This window comes from Acomys russatus, chromosome 15, assembly GCF_903995435.1.
Source record: "Acomys russatus chromosome 15, mAcoRus1.1, whole genome shotgun sequence".
NCBI classification, from domain to species: domain Eukaryota; kingdom Metazoa; phylum Chordata; class Mammalia; order Rodentia; family Muridae; genus Acomys; species Acomys russatus.
Genome location: NC_067151.1, coordinates 15,116,339 through 15,137,688, shown reverse-complemented (window position 1 = coordinate 15,137,688; position 21,350 = coordinate 15,116,339). Strand labels below are relative to the sequence as shown.

The 21,350-nt window shown below is 40.7% G+C and overlaps 1 protein-coding gene across 1 annotated transcript in view; it reads right to left on the bottom strand.

The window, feature by feature from the left end:
* Nucleotides 1–7,155: 7,155 nt before the first annotated feature.
* Atp11b (ATPase phospholipid transporting 11B (putative)) overlaps nucleotides 7,156–21,350 on the bottom strand; it is a 104,794-nt gene continuing 90,599 nt past the window's right edge. Inside the window, exons 29-30 of the mRNA XM_051157062.1 lie at nucleotides 13,938–14,071; nucleotides 7,156–7,442 (exon numbers count right to left, since the gene is read on the bottom strand). Of these exons, the coding sequence (XP_051013019.1) occupies nucleotides 7,361–7,442; nucleotides 13,938–14,071 (216 nt within the window). The 3' untranslated portion in view covers nucleotides 7,156–7,360. The remainder of the gene's footprint in view (nucleotides 7,443–13,937; nucleotides 14,072–21,350) is intronic.

Sequence of the window (21,350 nt, the reverse complement as noted above, 5' to 3'; positions counted from 1 at the left end):
AGTTTATTGAGTTCCAATTTATTAAATGTTCATCTTTAGTGCCTTAGCTAATGGTGTTCTGTTCATAAAGTCTTCTCTGTGCCAAGGTATTCAAGGCTATTTCCCAACTTCTCTTCTATCAGGTTTAGTGTATCTGTTTTGTGTTGAAGTCTTTGGTAATCTGGGCTTGCGTTTTGTGTGGGGTGATAAGTATGGATCTATTTGGAGTCTTCTAAATGCAGCTATCCAGTTGGCAAGCACTATTTGTTGAAGGTGCTTCCTCCTCCTCCTCTTCTTTTTCCTTCTTCCTCCTTTTCCTTCTCCGTCCTCCTCCATTTTCTTCTCCTCCTGCTCCTCCTCCTCGTCCTCCTGTTGGGTATGGGCCCCCTTTGATGGCATGGGCCTTAAATTAGACCAGTCATTGGCCACTCCCACAAATTCTATGCCTTTATTGCACTCACACATCTTGCAGGCAGGATATAGGTGGAAGGTTTGGTGACTGGGTTCCTAATCTACCATTGGAAGTTGCCTGGTTACAGATGATGGGGAGTCCAGGCTCTGTATTCTCCATTACTAGGGGTGCTTGCTAGGGCCATCCTTACAGAATCTGATAGCTTCTTCTGCACCGGGTCTCCACATTTGCCCTATACTCTTGCTCTCTATTTCTCCCTCCCCACCTGATCCCTCCTGTTCCCATTCCTACAGGTCTCCAATCCACCTGCAAAATCCATTCCAGTTCCTCTTCCCAGGGGATCCACGCACCTCCCCTTGAGCCCTCATTACTTGGCCTCTCTGGATTTGTGGGTTGTAGTATGATTATCTTTTACTTAACAGCTGGTATTCACTTGTAAGTGAGTACATACCATGTTTCTCTTTCTGGGTCTAGCATTTTTTTCTAGTTTCATCCACTTGTCTGCAATTTTCATGATGTCATTTTTTTTAAAACAGCTAATACTCCACTGTGTAAATGTACCGTGCTTCCTTTACACATTCACTTGTTGAGGGACATCTAAGTTGTTTCCGGTTTCTGGTTATTATGAATAAAGCTGCTATGAAAATTGTTGAGCAGGTATCTTTGTGGTAGAATTGGAGCATCCTTTGGACATATGCCTAGGAGTGGTATAGCTGGGTCTTGGGGTAGATTGATTCCCGGTTTTCTGAGAAACTGCCATAAGGATTTCCATAGTGGTTCTACAAGTTTGCACTGCCCCCAGCAATGGAGAAGTGTTCCCCTTGCTCCACATCCTCGCCAACACGAGCTGTCACTTGTGTTTTTGATCTTAGCTATTCTGACAGGTGTAAGAAGAAATCTGAAAGTAGTTTTGGATTTTCATTTCGCTGATGGCTAAGGATGTTGAACGCTTCTTTAATCATTTCTCAGCCATTTGAGATTCCTCTATTGAGAATTCTGTTTAGATATGTACCTAATTAAAAAAAAAACTGGGTTATTTGGTATTATATTGAAGAGATATGGAGAGAGTAGTCAGCCTTATCCTGTTCCTGATTTTAGTAAAATTACTTTGTTCCTCCCCATTTAATTTGATGTTGGCTATTGGCTTGGTATAAAGTGCCTTTACAATATTGAGGTGTATTCATTGTATCCCTACTTTCTCCGCAACTTTTATTATGAAGGGGTGTTGGGTTTTGTCAAAGGCTTTTTTTTTCAGTATACAATGAAATGGCCATGTGGTTTTCTTCTTTCAGTTTGTCTATGTGGTAGGTTACATTGATTTTCATATGTTGAACCATCCCTGTATCTCTGAGATGAAGCCTACTTAACTGTGCTAGATGATTTTTTTCATGTATTTTTAGATTTGGTTTGTATTTCATTTAATATTTTTGCATGTGTGTTCATGAGGGAAATTGCTCTGTAATTCTTTCCTCATTGGAGATTTGTTTGGTGTGGGTATTATGGAACTGTGGCCTGATCAAACAAATGTGGCAATTGTCCTTCTGTTTCTGTTTTGTGGAATAATAAGGAGTGTTGGCATTAGTTCATCTTTGAAAGTCTGGTAGAATTCTGTGCTGAAGCTATCTGGCCCTGAGCTTTGGCCTTGGCTATCCTTTGTAGACCAGGCTGGCCTGAAACTCACAGAGATCTGCTTATCGCTGCCTCTCGTTGAGTGCTGGGATTACAGATGTGCACCACCACACCTGGCTTGTTGGGCGACTTTTAATGACTGCTTCTATTTCACTAGAGATTATAGATTTAAATTGCTTATTTGATCTTGATTTAACTTTGGTAAGTTGCACATATCGAGAAAATTATCCTGTGTGTGTGTTTCCATATGAAGTTGAGAATTGTCCTTTCAAGATCTGTGAAGAATTGCATTGGATTTTGTGTGGGATTGCACTGAATTGCTTTGGGTAGGACAACAATTTTTATTGTATTAATCCTACCAATCCATAAGCATGGGAGATCTTCCCATCTTCTGGTATCTTCTTCAATTTCTTTCTGCAATACCTTGAAGTTTTTATCATACACTTTTCTTGGTTAGAGTTACCCCAATGTATTTTATATTACTTGAGGCTATTGTGAAAGTTACTACTTCCCAGATTTCTGCTTGTTTGTCATTTTTATATAGGGTTACTTATTTTTTGCTAGTTAATTTTGTGCCCAGGTATTTTGCTGAAGCTGTTTTATCAGCTCTAGGAGTTTCCCAGTGGAATATTTACGGTCCTTTACGTATGCTGTTATATCAGCTGCAAATAAAGATACTTTGACTTCTTCCTTTCCAATTTGTATATCCATGATCTCCTTCAGTTGTCTTATTACTCTAGCTAAGCCTTCAAGTACTGTATTTAGTAGGTATGGAGATAGTGGACAACCTTGTCTTGTGCCTGGTTTTTGTGGAATTGCTTTGTATTTCTCTCCATTTACTTCAATGGCCATGTGTTTTCTGTAAACTGCCTTGTCTTCTACTTTGCTTGAGACAAAGTCTCTGTCATTTGCTCTTATACATACCAGTCTACCTAGCTTCCAAGCTTTAGGGATTCTGCTGTCTCTGTCTCCACCTGACCCATAGCAACACTTGGATTACAGACAGCTAGCTAACACTTTAATATGGGTTCTGGTGATCTCAACTGAGAAATTTACACTTAAACAGTACTCAAAGAACTGCCTCCCCAATCACATAGTTAACTCTTTTAAAAACACTATTTTATGGTAGGCATGGTGGTGCATACCCTTAATCTCAGCACTCAGGAGGCAGAGCAGATGAGTTCTAAGGTCAGCCTGGTCTACATAAGTTCCAGACCAGCCAGGGCTACAGAGTAAGACTCTATCTCAAAAAGCATCCCCTCTTCCATATAGCCAGTGAAAGCCAAGGTATTCCTACATGATAATGGAGAGTAATTTTGGAAACCAATCTGAAGTGTGCTTGGCACTGCTGGCTGTGAGGAGAAGACAAAGGATGAATTCAAATAACAGAGAGGCAACTCAAATATAGAATGTTTATTTGATAAATTTCATAAACTTTAAAAATTCAAGCTGTGCAGTAAGTAATGAAGAAAACTGTTGACAGATGACATTAGACAGCTACACTAAACACTGCTGCAATGTCTCTAGCTACTCACTCCTTGTAAGGACCTTGCAGTCCCCACCACAAATGAATCACCAGCAGTGGTTCATTTTTGTAGACTATCATTCAAGTTGTTTTGCATCAAATAGCACTTTAATAACGCAATAATCTTAAGAAAAGATTCCTTGTAAGATAAATAACAATGTCTATAAAAGGAAGCCAAAATTAATACAAGATATATCTCACTGGTTGGTTAATTTATACCTGCTTATATTATACTCCAAACTGATTTCTACAGGGCAACACAAAAATAGAAGACTCTTTTTCCCTCAGGCTCCAAACTTATTTGGAAGGTTTTCTGTTCTTAGTTGTAAAATTTGTAGTAGCTTTAACCCCTGCCCAACATGTCTCAAGCTTCTCAGAGCAGTTCAGTTCCAGACTGTTCTACAATGGAAGTAACCTCGGTGCTAACACCAATGATAGGCTAAACCACAGGGCTTTCCATAGCACAATTTGTCTCAGTTACAGTCTCAGGGGATTGCTAGGGTGTGGGTCAACCCTGGGAGCTTTTCTACATTCCAGAGCTTTAGACCCAAAGAAAGGTAGAAGCCACAGGGTCTCTCTCTCCACCCCACAGCAAACACTGGCTCACAGCTGGCTGTCCTGGGTGAGCCTGCTGTTAAGCTGAGTGGGGATAGCTGGCAACTGTCCCCACTAGCTTGGTGCTTGTCAGTATCTTTGGGGTCTACAACCTTGACATGAGACAAACAGATGCATTGTACTCTCCTTCAGCAAAGGAAGCTGGTTATCAACATGGGACTGTCCGAACAATTTGAAGGGACTATGCAGGAGGAGCTCTTCTGGCATGTGTAGTGAAGTTTTATCATATGAATAACAGTACCAGAAAACTACAAAAACAACACCTCCACTGCATTATTACTTAAGTAAATGCAAGAAAATTATGTTCTTAAAAGTTTAAAATACTTGCTGGAGAGATAGCTCAGGGTTAAAGATCAATGGCTGCTTTTTCAGAGGACCTGGGTTCAATTCTGAGCTCCTAAATGGCAAATAACAACTGTCTGTAACTCCAGTTCCAGGGGATCTGACACCCTCACACAGACATATGCAGTCAAAACACCAGTGCATATAAAATAAAAACGAATTATTAAAGGGGTATAAAATACTCTTCCTTTGACAATAGCATTCTGAGCTACCAAGCAGAATGAGCATCCCAGTGGCTGTCTGAGTTGCTTACTGTGAGGCAGGGGAGTGGGATCTAGGTCTTCAAACATGCTAGCCAAACAATCTAGTCCTGAGCTACGCCCCATCCCTATTATGTGGAATATAGGCTGAGGGTGTAGGCTCGTGCTGGCATTTGAACACCTCTTTAGCATGCATGTGGCGGTGAGTTTGACCCTCAGCACCACTTAAAAATAGTAAAACGAAGTCTTAACTAAATAAAAATGGTGAATGCTCAAAATTACCACCAACCAGTGCTAGGCCACATGTAGGCCAGCCGAGCTCTGGTCTTCTCTTGGTGACTTTGTAGTCCTTTGTCAATAATCAGTTTAGTGCATGGTGCATCAACACCATAAGGCAGAGGGAAAGTATGCCTACTCAGTGTTATTTCATTGCATGTATGCTCTCTAAGACATTTCCTATTAACTACCCTACTGAATGTGTATGTAATATTTCATCTCTAGAACATGAATAAGTTTACTATCCCTCTAAGGTATTTCTAGAACAACAGGTCATCCTAAATATAATCCTGAAATATCTAAGTTAAAAGGGCTGTTTGAGAAAATTAATATTCAGCTAACATGTAGAATATCCTTGCATTAGTGAAACAGATAAGCACACAGTTAATCTGCAACATGTAGACAGTCTTCCCCTCACTCTGGTTCCTGCCTTACCAGCAAAGGAACAGAAGTCCCACTCACGTGAGGAGGAAGCAGTGGGGAACTGCACAACACATCTTTGAGCAATTACTATCTTTTCAAGAGAACCTGACAAAACCTCACTATACTGTTTTCTATGACCTTAGGTGTGTATACAATCACATGCTTAGAACTAGGTGGTAGTAGTTCTTTAATAATCATTCACAGCTCTTAAAACATTACTTCTAGGGCTGGAGAGATGGCTCAGTGGTTAAGAGGACTGTCTGCTCTTCCAGAGGTCCTGAGTTCAATTCCCAGCAACCACACGGTGGCTCACAACCATCTATAATGAGATGTGGTTCCTTCGTCTGGTGTGCAGGCACACATGTAGGCAGAACACTGTATCTGTAATAAATAAATAAATCTTATATTACTTCTAAGCTGGATGCAATGTCGCACGCCTGTAATCCTAGCACTCTGGAGGCAGAGGCAGGCAAATCTCTGTGAGTTCAAACCCAGCCTGGTCTACAAAGCTACTGTCCAGGACAGCTAAGGCTACATAGAAAAACTCTATCTCACAAAAAAATACAAACAAACCAAAACCAGCAACAATATTACTTCCACATAAAACAAATGATATTGAGTCTCAGGGACAGGCCACCCAGAAACTAAAATTTGAGGTTCAAGAAATTACTAATGTGTCTGATTAATCAACCACAGCACATTAACTTACTGCTGATAAAATTCATTTTTGCTGACAAAATCTTAGCATTTTAGACTTTGTTTCATTTTAATTCACCAACCATAACTGACAAGATACCTTACAATGCAACTATAAGCAAAATTCACTTTATTGTGGCAGTCTGCTTTAAATTAGATAACATACAATAACCTAAAAATAACAGGATTTTTAACAAAATTCCTTTATTCTAAAGGCTGGTTTACAGAAAGGCAAGAGTACTTCTAAGTGGGCTATAGAAAGACTTTATGGCTTATAGTTTAATTTGTATAATTAAATATATTTGCAATATTTAAATACTGTCCAAAATTGTTTTTTATTGACACAATTGAACTTTACAACATTGTCATAAAACTATGAACAGAGTCTTTGGAGAGGGAGACAGGTAATAACAGAGGTTGGGGAGTTAGGGAGTGTGGTGGGATTTAAATGTATTAGCCAGGCTGAAGCATGCAAAAGATAAGGCAGATACAGTAAATTAATATGATAATGTGGGTATCTAATTTTCCCACTACAGATTTCACATACTTGGCCACAAAAATATTAGCAAATACCAATTTGACATCTAGTGAGTGGCCCTGACTCCGACGTGGACATGAGATGTGGAGTCAGCTTCACTGGTTGAGTTCCAGTGTTGTAAATGAAGGTCTGTGTCAGACAAGCTCCCTACCCCCTTGTAGAGGACAGTGGTGACAAATGTGCTCTCCTGTTTGCTCTGTGACTTAAAAAGCACTACTGGATTAACAACACAGGTCACTAAAGGACCAAAATTCCTTAATATTCACATTAACTTTCCCCATGAAAAGCTTCAAATATAATCTAATAAAAAAAAATAGAGTTCTCAAGGCAAATCTTTAGCAATAATTTACAGAAGCAGATTTAAACAGAAGAGTCCCGAACCACACTCATTCTAAAACTACACACAACCAGGAGGAACCCCTTCCTCTACTTGATATTAAGGTATAGTGGCCTCAGCAAACGCTGCAATGCCACCAGGAGTCCCCTGAGCAGAGGGACAAAGCCGACAGAGAGACTGTAGTGTCTCTTTATTTCCATAATTCAATATATTCACATTCAAATTAAAGAGAAGGAGAAGGGTTTATGTAACTGCCTGTTTCCCATGGACTCTGAGAAGGTCTCAACTCCTCCAGAGATTTCAGAAAGTAACTGGCCTTTTACAGGATGATGACTCCAAAGCTGAGGACAGATGAAGGTAGGTGTTTCCACAAAGTCCCATTATCTCTTTAACAAGTGGATGAGTCCATTGGGGAGAGAGTCAGGATGCTCCTGTCGTTGGTATAGAAAGGATCTGATGCATTCCACAACCTGAAAGTAACAAGAAAGAACAGCCTGGCTCACTGTAAGCAATGTGCAGCTGAAAAACCAAAACAGCTGGGGTAGGGTGGGGTAGGGGTGGGGGATTGACAGAAGCTGCAGTGCAGGCCTTTAATCCCAGCACTTGGGAGGCAGAGGCAGGTAGGTCTTTGTGAGTTTGAGGCCAGCCTAGTCTACAAAGTGAGTTCCAGGACAGCCAGGGATACACAGAGAAATCCCATCTCGAAAACAAAACCCCAAAACAAAAACAAAATAAAAAACCAAAACTGAGACCTAAAATGTAGGACCAAAAAACAATGTGCACACCGCCCCCCACACACATACAACACACAAACAGCAAAAGTTTAAAAAATGTTCAGTTTTAGTGAAAAATAAGTAAATGTGTATTTTGATATTACAGGAAAAGTTATCTACCAAAAGCCTTGGAATAAAATAGTAAACATTCACACTGGTCACAGAGCAGCTGACTTATTAGCCTTAAGGTCATAAATGGTTAGCATCTGAGGGTATTAAAGACACTTCTAGATTCTTCACTAGTTTAAAAACGTAACTACTGGCCTTGACAGACAAGGCCTTAAGCTAAGCAATTCAACATACACGTCACTTCTAGCTGCCCCTTTGAATTAGCTTGAATTAACTTATGATGAAGTAACAACTTTACACAGCCTGCCATACTTAAAACACATGCCCTTAGCCCAAGGACAGTATCAAATTACTCAGCAACTTTACAAAAACTGAAAGCGGGTAATTTAAACATATAGCACACAGCTCCTGCCGGGGTCTCTTTCTTCCCAGGAGATAACAGCTAGAAGCCCTGACTCATCTGTATCTAGCATCTTGCTTCCCAGGTACTCTCTGTGTATGTAACTTAAGCTTAAGCCAGGGGCCAAACCCCCGCAATTACAGAAAGTTAAGAACGGGCTGGACGAGTTGTCTAGTCTTCATGGTTTTCAGAGAAGACTGGGACCCTCCACCTGGATTTCAGGAAGGGCTTGTTTACACCTCTCAAGCACAGAGAACCCGATCTGGGAGGTATTACACAGCCAACATTATAAAGTAAATGAGGGAGTAAGGGGAAAATGGGGGGAGGGAAGAATGGAGGATACAAGGGATGGGATAAACATTGAGATGTAACAAGAATTAAGAAAAAAAAAAAGAATGTTTACACACACACAAGCTTACCACACTATCTCTGTGTCCAGGTACACACTTACCATGCCATCTCTGTAGTAGGCACTATGTTACTATTCCCACTTTATAGAGGAAAAAGCTGAAGCACCGAAAGTGCAGGTTACACTGCCTGTAAGAGCTGGTCTTTCCACTCAGACTCCACAGTCTCTGCTTTTACTACTACCCAGGAAATGGTTAATTATGATATGCTGACTTGTGTTCATCAGTAGGACAGTGTTCCTGTCCTGTCCATCTGCCTACTATAGGCAATGATGGTTCCTCCATAAGTGTGTAATGGAGAAGGGGGTGAAGAAAAAAGAAAAAAAAAAAAAAGTAAATGAATAAAAGTGAGAGTAAGACTTATTCCTGCTGAGTATGGGGAAATAGTATTCTTTTAATTTTAACTACCTACATCCTAATAGAGTTAACTGTCCAATTCTAATAGCAAGAATCCACATTTTTTTCCCTCTTTCCAAACACTGCTTACAGAGAAAATATTTATCATACAATCTATCCTTTTTCATCTTTTCAAAACAGACATGTCTTCATGTTAAATACCACTTTGAAAGAATATTAAACACCTGAAATGTCTATTAGCTAGTAATTTCTTCCTTCCTCCCACCTTCCCTTCCCAGGGCCTCCAACATGTTAGGAAAGTGCTTTACCACTGAACTACATACCCCTATCACCTTTTCACTTTTGAATTTTGAGACACGGTCACTCTAAGTTATCTAGGCAGGCCTTGAACTTATAACCCTTCCACCTCTGCTTCCCAAGTGCTGAGGTTACCAGTGTATATTATGGAGATGGCTAGTACTAACTGTCAACCTGACAATCTAGAATCACCAAGGAGATGGCCTGTGGACATGTCTGTAGGTTATCCTGATTACATTAACTGATGGAAGTCCCAAACTGTATATGGGATCATAGCCTTCAGCAGGGGATCCTGGGTTGTATAAAATGGAAATGAGAGAGAAGAGAGAGAGGGAGAGGGAGGGAGAGGGAGAGGGAGAGGGGAGAGAGAGAGAGAGAGAGAGAGAGAGAGAGAGAGAGAGAGAGAGAGAGAGAGAGAGAGAGAATATATCAAGAGCAGGCATTTATCTGTTTGCTGACTATGATTTCCCTGCCATGATGGACTGTGTTCTTGACTACAAGGCAGGATAAGCAGTTTCTTACTTAACTTGCTTTTGTCAGAGGTTCTGTCACATTAACAGGAAATGAAACTAAGACACTCACAATGCCAAGCCTTTTTAAATTTTTTTGATAGTCTCATTAATGCTCTAAATAGGATCCTCTTGTCTCAACCACCTCCCAAGTCCTTGCAGTTACCTACCAGCAGGCAACTCACTTATAACTGCAAAATACAGGCAGAATGTCAGTCACTGCTGAAATACAGCTCCTTAGGATAGAATGTGGCATGTCCTTTTACAGAGCACCATGATGCTCCCCTGGGAACTGAGTTTGCTAGTTTGCTGTAGGATAACTCCCTTAACATCAGCTTTAAAAGGCACCAAGTTTTTGTGTCTAGATAGTAAGAACTTAGTAGGCAGGCCCATGCGCCACATGGAGGTTTTCTGTCTCCAGAAGCGCTCAGTGTTGTTAATGGTAAAGCAGCCATGCACTAGAGGGCTCAGCCTTGCCCTATTCCTTCAAAATGTACATGAAACACAAATGTAGAATAGAGGCTGTTCCACATCAAACCATAAATGCTAAAACTATTTCATATGTATATGTAGAAACTATGACGTTAGAGGTTCATAGAATGCTGATGGGCTACAGCGATTTTTACACAGCCCTTTGAAAAACACCAACCAGCTCTGTACTGTATGAACATCTGCATTTTTGCATTGCTTAGCCAAGAGGAGGAGAAAATGACCACAGTAACCAATGACATAACCCGAGATGCTGATGGTACTGGAAGCCATTTGCTGCCTGCCAAACAAAGAATTAATCACTAATTAATTGCTAAAGCAAACATTTTATTAGGAAAACCACCTTAGAAAAAGAATATAGCATAATTCTGAGTAAACAGCAATAAAGACAGTTATAGCCACCTTTAAAAACACATGCTGAAATAAATCCAATAACTCCAGGCAGATCCCAAGGGGACAGTTAAAAAAAATAGTGGTACAAAGAACAGGGACATAGAACCTATACAACTGATAGCAAGAAAGCAAGAGTGTACAGAAAACAGGAAAAAAGGCAGCTCGCTTAAAATTAATTCTAGTCTTTTTAATCACTGGCAAGTATGTGTATCACTACTGAAGACAATTTTCTATTAAATTAAAAACTATGTAGAAGTTCTACTGTACTATACTAATCTAAATTCCATTTTGGTTCCAAGCAATAACAAATGTCAACAGGAATGCCCTTCTGAAATATCTTTTAGTGGGCTGGAGAGATGGCTCAGAGGTTAAGAGCACTAGCTGCTCTTCCAGAGGTCGTGAGTTCAATTCCCAGCAACCACATGGTGGCTCACAACCATCTACAATGAAATCTGGTGTCCTTGTCTGGTGTACAGATGTACATGCAGGCAGAACACTGTATACATAATAATAAATAAATAAATCTTAGGAAATATCTTTTGGTAAAACTATTATCTAGGAACATGGCAGAACTATCTTATGATTATTTAGAATGCAGGTTACAACATTTGCCTATTATAGCAATCCGTCTATGTAGGCTGAAATTACTGCTATATTATGGAACGATTTTGGATCATATGTTATATTCAAGTCAGGATAAAGGAGGGCTAAAGCCATAGGCAGTGTAGTCACAAAGTCACAGCAAAGCCAAAGGTAATATGAGTTGAGACCATGTTCACAAGAAACTACATTTTATGTTATGTCAATGATATCATGCCTGATATTTTTCAAAATATAAAGCTAACCAAATATTAAAAGTAATTTTACCTATAAGGATGGGATAACCATTGAGATGTAACAAGAATAAATTAATAAAAAAATGATATAAAAAAATAATAATAAATAAAATTTTAAAAAAGTAATTTTACCAAAAGGCAAGTGTACTGCTTCACTATTTCATTTCTTTTCTTAAATTTATTTTTATTTTTTATTTTTTGGTTTTTCGAGACAGGGTTTCTCTGTGTGGCCCTGCTGGCCTCAAACTCACAGAGCTGCATCTGCCTCTGCCTCCTGAGTGCCGGGATTAAAGGCCTGCGGTCACTACGCCTGGCTTTCATCATTTCTTTTTTTTTCTTTTTTACATTTTTTTTATTAATTTATTCATATTACATCTCGATTGTTAGCCCTTCCCCTGTTTCCTCCCATTCTTCCCTCCCTCCCACTTCCCCCCTTCTCCCCCCCCCATGTCTGTGATTGAGGGAGACCTCCTCCCCCTATATATGCTCTTAGAATATTGAGTCTCTTCTTGGTAACTTGCTAGCCTTCCTCTGAGTGCCGCCAGGCCTCCCCATCCTGGGGAGGTGGTCAGAAAAGGGGCACCAGAGTTCGTGTGAGAGTCAGATCTCACTCTCCACTCAACGGTGGAGAATATCATGTTCGTCGACTAGGTCTTGGTAGGGGTTCGAAGCTTACTGCCTATATTCTCCTTGGCTGGCTCCATACCTGATCTCAAGCTGTACTACAGAGCAACAGTAATTAAAACAGCATGGTACTGGCAAAGCAATAGGCTGGTGGATCAATGGAATCGAATTGAAGACCCAGAGATGAATCCACACACATTTGCTCACTTGATTTTTGACAAAGAAGCCAAATCTATTCAATGGAAAAATGATAGCATCTTCAACAAATGGTGCCGGTCTAACTGGATGTCTACATGTTGAAAAATGCAATTAGTCCCTTATTTGTCACCATGCACAAAACTCAAGTCCAAGTGGATTAAAGACCTCAACTTAAAACCAGAGACATTAATTCAGTTAGGGGAAAAAGTGGGGAAGAGCCTGGGACACATAGGCATAGGAAACAACTTCCTGAACAGTACACCAACAGCCCACGTCTTAATTTCAACAATTAATAAATGGGACCTCATGAGGCTGAGAAGCTTCTGTAAGGCAAGAGACACTGTCAGTAGAACAAAGTGACAGCCTACAGACTGGGAAAAGATCTTCACCAACCCATCATCTGACAAAGGTCTAATATCCAAAATATATAAAGAACTCAAGACATTAAACACCACAAAACCAAACAACCCAATTGCGAAATGGGGCTTGGAACTTTCATCATTTCTTATCCCTCTGGTACCCCCAGGCTCTAAGCCCCTGACTTAGAAAGTCTAAGTGTTCCCTTGGCACACTGGGGAGAATGGGCATTAGCACCTCTCCGTGTCAACTGCTGCTCTGACTCGAAGAAGAAGTGTGAGACCAAGCACAGAGGCTATTTCACTCTCTAGTACCTAATAATCACCTGCATCTTGGGCAAACTACAAAGAAATTAAAAAAAAAAAAAAAAAAAGAATTTTAAACGCTCTTTATACCAAAATAGGATTTGGGGCTATGATCCATAAAAACAAGCTGCAGTAAGTGTAATTAAGAAACAGACTTGAGAATGGACAAAACCAGAGATTCTTCTGATTCACAATTAACCAAAGTTAATATTAGGAGCATTGTTAAAAGCTGTTCTAACATATACTTTTAATTGGATAATAAATGCCAAATAAAGACAACTTAAAATCAAAGCTCATTACAGACGTCTCAGAAGGGAGCACGGAATGGAGGAAGTGCCTGTGCAGCCCTGAATGCTGGCTAGCTTTAGAGAACACAGGTAAAGAGCAAGGAAAGCAAAGATGTCTGGCATTGAGTGTGAAGATTATTTTTGTAGTGACAAAAAGGAGTAGGAGAAACAACAAGAGTAAATCCCAAACACCTAGCAGAAAATAATACAGGCAGTGGTGGCACATGCCTTGAGTCCCAGCACTTGGGTGGGTCTCTGAGTTCGAGGCTAGTCTGGTCTACAGTGTGAGTTCCAGAACAACCAGGGCTTAACAGAGAAACCCTGTCTTTGAAAAACAAAACAAAACAAAAAGACAGACAGACAGAAAGAAAATAACACAGGAGTATAGGTAAAATAATAATGAAAAACACTCATACATAAGGAAGAGTGTCACATACACACTCCTAGTCACTGTGTCTTACAACGACTGAATGGGAGGGGGTGTTATCTCCTCAACGCCTTCTCTTCCTTTGAGTGAAAGGACTACCAAGTGACAACTGCAACCCAAGGGTGATGCTGATGAAAGCAGGCGTCCTGCTTCACTCGGCACACTACAACGGCAGCCTCCTTCTGCCCCTTTATAGGACACTCATCTGCAGCCAGTCTACGTGGTGAAATGTCACACCTGCTGATATGGCTGGGACTACACCTTCCTAAGACTCGTTCCAGCATTCTTCCAACAGATGCGCATGGGGTCCCTCCTTCTGGGAAACAGCACATGGAGTCCAAGCACTTGACACTTGAATGTGCCTCAGCAAGCTGCAGAAGAAGAGCAAGTTAGCTACTCACAGATCTGGACTTCACAAAACATTAGGAAATCAAAACAAGTGTTTTAAAACTGAAAGTGATTAATACAAACATACACAGTTTACTACAATGTAGAATATATAATCATATATAAACATGTAAAAGCCTTGAATTCTAGTAAGAAGCTTAGGTAAACGATGGTATAAAAATGAGTAGGCAGGTGTTTATGTCTGCAAAGGTTTATTATTTTGCTACTTAGTAATTTGCTGTGGTCAAGTTGGCTTGTGTCAGCTTTGCTTAGGTAAAATGTTCCTGCAATTATGATTAAAAACACATGCCCAGCAACTGAGAACAGTGGAGTAGAAAAACTGAAAACCGGGAAACAATAACCTGGCAGGACCTGTATTGCTCGGTAAGCATAAGAATAACAATATATTAAGAACTTTAGTAGCATTTCTTATGTGCCAAAACCAAACAGCCAACAAACAGCTACTCCGTCCTCGTTTACCACAACTCTAAGGTGCCACCTGTGCTCATTATCAACTTATCTCTTCTTAATAGTGAAAGGTGGCACATGCATCAAAATTTGTGAAGCAAGTTTGTAATGCTATTAAGGCTTAAAGTTGAATTTATCAAATGTCTAAGATTTATACTGATTCAGGCATAAATAGGCTCAGTAGGATAATTCAGTCCCATACTATTAACAACTTTATTAAAATGAGGGTAAATGGTCTCATCACATGGCTGAATGAATCCCAACCCTAGGTTTTGCTAGTCACGAGTTTTCTTGTTTTGTTTGTTTGTCCTTTTTTGAGACAGGCTCTCACTATGCAGTTGGAGGACTTGAACTCAATGAGTAAGCCGGACAAAGATGCATCTCCCTCTGCCTTCTGACTGCAAGTTTAAAAAACTTTACGTCTTGTACATCCTGTACAGTAAATGTTTAGAAGGCACAGAGGAAGAATGAAATAAATTTGGTAACATTCACAACTTTTCAAGGTTGGGAATCACCATGTGCCATGTGAGGCATGGTAACAGAGGACACTGTGCAAACTCACAATGAACAGGGACAGATGTGAAATGTGCGTGACCTGATATTCTGAAATCAAGCAGACAGTGAGGTCCTACAGCACCCATGAATGGAGTCCCTGCCCTTCCAAGCAGCGGGAGGTGGAATGGGGTTTCTTGTTTGGCTAGCACCTGGCTACACCTAAACCCTGGGCTCTGCTAAGCACTGAGAAGGCAAACCTCACACTCCTTAATGAAACATCCTTAGTTTAGGACTTAGTTTAATGCACCCCTGCTTTAATGTGTTCTATGAGGTTTATACAAATCTTTCATTTTTAAAAGGAGAGGGGCTTCTATGGCTAAATATGTATCTTGGGAAACACTAAGACTTTTAGACTGTCTGGAAATGTGCGTAAGTCTCACCTGGTGGACTTCACACCATCATTCTACAACCCACTGAAGTGTTTCACACAATGTATTTTGATCATGTTCTTTTTCTCCCCCGCCTCCTCAAAGATTCTTCCCACCTCCCTACCTGCCCAACCTCATCTTCTCTCTCCATTCCCGCCCCCCCTCAAAGACACACCCAGCAAAACCCTGGTAAAACAAAACAAAACAGGACAAAAAATGCACACACACACACACACACACACACACACACACACACACACACACACACAGAATCCATTTTGTGTTGGACAATTACTTTAAAAACTGTTTTCCTTACCCAACCCAAGGTACCAAGAACCAGGAACCACTCACTAAACAGAAGGAACAAAAATATAAAATGAAGGAATCTGGGCGATGCTGGGGTAGGCAACTGCTTCTCGTCAATTCCTAGTTTGGGCTTTGCTGACGGGGGGATGCTCCCATATACGCTCCACACTAGCCAAAGGGACACTGTGGTTCATGCCTGTGGGCCTGGCTCAGGTTAAATACTGCTCTCTCACTCCAACTGGGAGGAGCCTATCTGGGATCTGCTTACTTACTGCTCTGGAGCACCTCTTGAATGGTAATAGCCCTGAAAGTGAACCGAGGAAGGCACAGGGCAGTCCTCAGGCGCAACCCTGACTCCTCCAGTGCAGTGAGGGTTAGGTCAGAGCAGCAGCAGGAGTCAGTGAGACAGAGGCTCAATGCTAACCTGCAAGACTCTGTCACTGGGCACGACTGCTGCGGGGCTGGGAAAGACAGAGTTAAGAAAAGTTTTAGAGCAATTTGACAAAGTAACTCTGTAACAGTTAAACCTAGTAAGTTTTTTTTTTTTTTAAATCAGGGACTATTTTCTATATTTCTTTATATTTTTAATAATTAATTTTTACCACAGATATAACAGTGTTGGTCCTTGAAGCACAGGTCATTTAAAATCAACATCCACACCACCACAAAACCTGAGCTCTTTCAGCATTCATTCAGGAAGTCCTGAGCTATCCGAATGACTCGAGAGGGAGGCTCTTGTCTGGAACTTCTACGCTTACTGTCTTGTACTTTGCTTGTAGCTGCTGTTCAGCCAGCTGACAAGCATTCCCTGAAAGTCACATCCACATGCCACCTGCATGTTCATGTCCATCCTGAGTCCGTGTCTGCTTCCAGGCAGCAGTCTTACACCACACAAACCTATGGCCAAAGGCTAAATCCTAGACACTCCAAAGGGTGAGCATGTCAAAACTGCTACATATAATGTCCTCTTTCCGATCATCTAATGAAGTTTTTTTTAAAGTACCTCCCACCTCCTGACCCGCCCCCCCCAAAAAAAAACCAACCCAGAACAAAAAGTAACAAGAAAAGCTCAGGGCATTGTCAATGCACAGAAACCCCCTCTCCTGACCTCTGGCAAACCACCGTGCTCTACCACTTTCCTAAGGCACATCACCTATCTCAGTATTCAGGAGTAAGAACTCAGAGACAGACCCCAGAGCCACAGCAGCCCGTGTAATGGGGGTAGGAACAGAGTTTCATTTCATTCAAAGTAACAAGAGGGAGGCACAAAGTTTTCAGAATATATGAAAGCCACACAAATGAATGGTGTGAGATGCCATCTGGCTGTACAACTAGCTTTGAATATAGCAGACAGTTTCATCAATAGTTCGCGGGCCTCACTCTCCACTGCACCTATTTCCCAAGTCCTAGGCACATCCCCCACCCACCCCATGGAGACTCAACATGGCTAAGGCTGGCTAGTGACAAACAGCCATCTTTACGGACCTTGATTTTTTAAATAAATTCTGATGTACTGCTCTTATTTCCTATCAATGAATGGATGCTGAGTTTTTGTTATCTACTAATAGCTACCTTAAATCTCATGTTAGAAAACTGTTTCTTAAAACTTTAAATGAGACTTGTCATATCACCTTAACTGTATTAGGCTGCACCTTGCCTAGACGTAAAGTCAGCTTTTAGAGAAATGCTTTCCTTTTGATGTGAAATCAAAGATCATAATCATTGCTGACTTTCAATTTTTGTTACAAATCACAAATTCTCTAGAGAAAGCAAGAGCTTTATCTCCTAACGCAGCAGTTAGGGATGGTTCAGGTGGCTGGCCATCTTAGTCCAGAACTCCTGGATCCAGAACCTGTTTCCCATTCATGGTTTCTCCGTCACTGTTCTATTCTCCTTCCCTCTAAGTGAAACACACAACTCCACAGTGATAAAACATTGAAACACATTTACAAACATAAATGAAATACCTCCATGTTGGTTTGGGAGCTTTCTAGAGAGGTATTCTATTCATGCTGTCCCACTTCAACACAAAAACAAATGTAATAAAAACTATACTGAGTGGGAGCTGAGAGAGGGCTCAAGCGAAGAGCTTGCTGTGCAAGCCTGAGGAGTCCGCAGCCACCCAGGAGCCCAGGGTGTGGCAGCCTGTCTGTAACTCCAGTATTCGGAGTGGAGATGAGGGTCCTTTGCCTAGAGTAAGCTGGCTGGTAAGGCAACTGAAACAAGGCACACCAGATTAAACTGAGAGACCCTGCTTCAAGTGATAAAGTGGGGAGAGGCTGAGGATGACTCCCAGGATTGGCCTGGGGCCTCCACACACAAACATGCCTAAGCATTCCCATACATGTGCATACATACTCCACATATGCACACACACCACACGTATGCAAAAATAAAACTAAGTGAAAAATTACATTGATTATATAAACAGTTTATAACTGACTTATTCCTAGTTTCAAAGGTGGCTGAAGCCCTTTTATATAAATGATGTATTTGTTCAACTGGCTCTTAACCATATATGACTGGGAATTTACAGTCTAGTTAAGGAAGAGCATCAGTATTTGTGAGACATTAAGACTCCCCAATATACTGGAAAGAAAAGTTAATGCCATAGGCGAAAAGGAGAAACCTCACTTATAAATTCCAGGGTTTCCTGTACCCTAGCTGACCCTGAACTCCTTCCTAGTCCTTCTGACTCCCCACATCATGAGTGCTAAGATTGAATCTACACGCTACCATGCCCAGTTCATGCATGGCGGGGTTGAGCCCATGGCTTTATGCAGGCTAGGCAAGCACTCTACCAACTAAGCTATACCCCTGCATACCTATGTTGAATCTTTTGAAACATACCATGTCAAAAGGAAAATTCAGAATTCATTTAAATTTCTTATGAATTACTACTATTGCTACTACTAGTAATAACTGAGAACAAATTAACTGCCCTCATTGAAGGCAATTCACTAAAGGAATCTAACCTTAAAATAGGTCTCACAGAATAATTCATATTTTCAAATTATTATACATGTTCTACAATCTGATTTCTAGTAAAGGTAAAAAACTTATAGTTTTTAAGTGGCCTTGTCTTCAAATATCTCTATTTGCTTATTCCAGATGAGACAACAGCAGCTTTTTAAATAGAAACCACAATAAAACAACAATTACAGCCTAGGGAAACAGTTATCAGTGGTGGGACTTAATAATGACTACAAATCAAAATGTTGTGCATATCCAAAACATATCTAGAAGCAGCTTGGTTTTATTCTTCAAAGGGCGAGTGAACTATTCCCCAAATAATAGTTTTTAGATTTAGTTATTCTACGTGAGTGAGTGTTTGCCTGCGGAAGGTTGTGAGTCACCATGTGGGTGCTGGGAACCAGGCCTGGGTCCTCTGCAAAAACAGGAAGTGTTCTTAACCACTGGGCCATCTCTCCAGCCTCAGCAATTAACATTTTTATATAAATACAAGTATAAAAATGTATGAAAAAATAAATCTGTTAAATACCAGTTAGTGAAGAGCTATTCACTAATCTGAGCACTCTTACTCATTTGATTATTCAATTCAAATAGAGGAGGACTTCAGTAACTCAATGTCTACATTAAAATGTATAAAATATACACAACTACAAAGGGGATAACAATTTCAAAATGGTAATTCATGAATACTTTCCAAAGAAGTAGAAAAGAAAGCAATAACTTTTTAAATGTAAGACAGCAGGCTGTGAAAATACCTTAGTATGAGAGAACACGAGGTGAAATATGGTTTATACTGAAAATCCAAAGACACATGATGAGAAATTCAGGGGTAAACAAAAATAAGGGATACAAACAAGGAAAAGAACTAAACCAAAACAATACAGGAGGAAGGGTGAAGACCAAGCACAGTGGAATGGGATGTGCTGTGATTCCCCATGGCAGCCCCGAGATGAGAACGCAGTGGAGGTGTCCCCAGCAAGGCCCAGCCAAGTACTACCTAGTGCACGCAACCACTGTCCTGCTGGCTGCAAGCCTCAGCTAGCAGGTGCCTACTGTCCTCCCCTCTGTGCTGGCTTTCAGCAAATTCATATGCTGAGCCGACTGAACCCTTATCTTCTTCCATCTAGAAGGATAGAAAAGCAGTAAGTCTCATATTCAGAACAATACTCCCACAGTATATAGTTTAAAATCAAAGCAGTAAGCAAGTTGGGTCTACAATCTGTGAGGCACAGACAAAAGTTAGCACAACAGCACAGTTACTGTCACAGGACAGAAAGAGCCAAGGAGCTTCTTGGAGAATCCAGCAAAGCGTGCCATATGAAGCCACAAGTGCAAGGCTCTGGGAAGCACACGGTGTGGTAAGAAGCAGTTTCCTTCAGTTACATTCTATTCCCTCTCTAAGATTCAGGGCCATCAAGGCTTAGCACTTGTTCTCTCGCCCTAACGCTCTCATCTCAGTGCACTGCGCTGCAGAACAGAGGCTCGTGTGGCCTATCAACAGCGCACGTGAAAAGGGGTCATGATTTAATTTACTTGTTACTAAAATTAACTTAAAATATTTCTTTAGGGAAGGTCAACTTAAAAAATCTTATTATTATGTGTATGAGTGTTTTGCCTGCATGCATGTGTGAGCCTGGTGCCTGTGGAGGCCAGAGGAGAGTGCTGGATGCCCTGAAGCTGGAGCTATGAATGGCTGTGAGACACCATGTGGGTGCTGGGCTAGAAACCGAACCCAAGTGCACTGAAGAACAGCAGCTCTTAGAACAGTTGACGCTCTTAACCACTCCGCTATCTCTGCAGACCAGGGAAGGTCAATGTAGCTCTGTCTGGCTTTGGTTGAGGTCTGTTTTTCTTTGTTGCTGATTTTAAGTTAACAGCATAAAAACATCCACGTGCTACATGACAAACTTAGGTCTGAGGAAGGTAAGCGTGCAATCACATTAGAGGGAGCAGTGAGTGTGGCACCAGCACTCAGGCCAGCTGCTAGGAAAACAGCAGTCCTCCTCTGGGACACCTGACCCCAAGCTCAGAAGATGTTAATCTTACTTGTTTATTACAATATTACAATACCTATAACCACGATAATTTTCTTTCCTCATTCTTTTATGTACAATATTACCTTTAAAAAGGGGCTTGATTTAAGCCAACATATGTCAAACTACAAAAGCTGTCCATTCTTTTATAGTATGTATATTTATATTATATAACAAACTCTCCTGCTGGCAGAGTTAAATGGCTACACCCTCAAATATATGATAGATAGCCACTGATTAGAGAAAATCAGAGGATAAAATGGGATATACATATTTACCTCAACCAAAAGTAAAAACCTATCTTTCCATTTCAGTTTAGTTGTTGGAAATATGAAAAATGGTTGCCACTCATTTACCATACACAATTACTGTAGTTATCACTCAAAGTAAAACATCTGAGAAAAAAAAATAAAGCCAAGACCACAAAAAGGCTAGTAAAGCTTTAAAATGCTTTAAAGTTATGAGCTCATGCTATATCACCTAAAAGGCTAAATGATGTTACGTCACAGCTATTCATTTTATCATGTAAATACCCACAAATCTGAAATTCAGAGAATAAC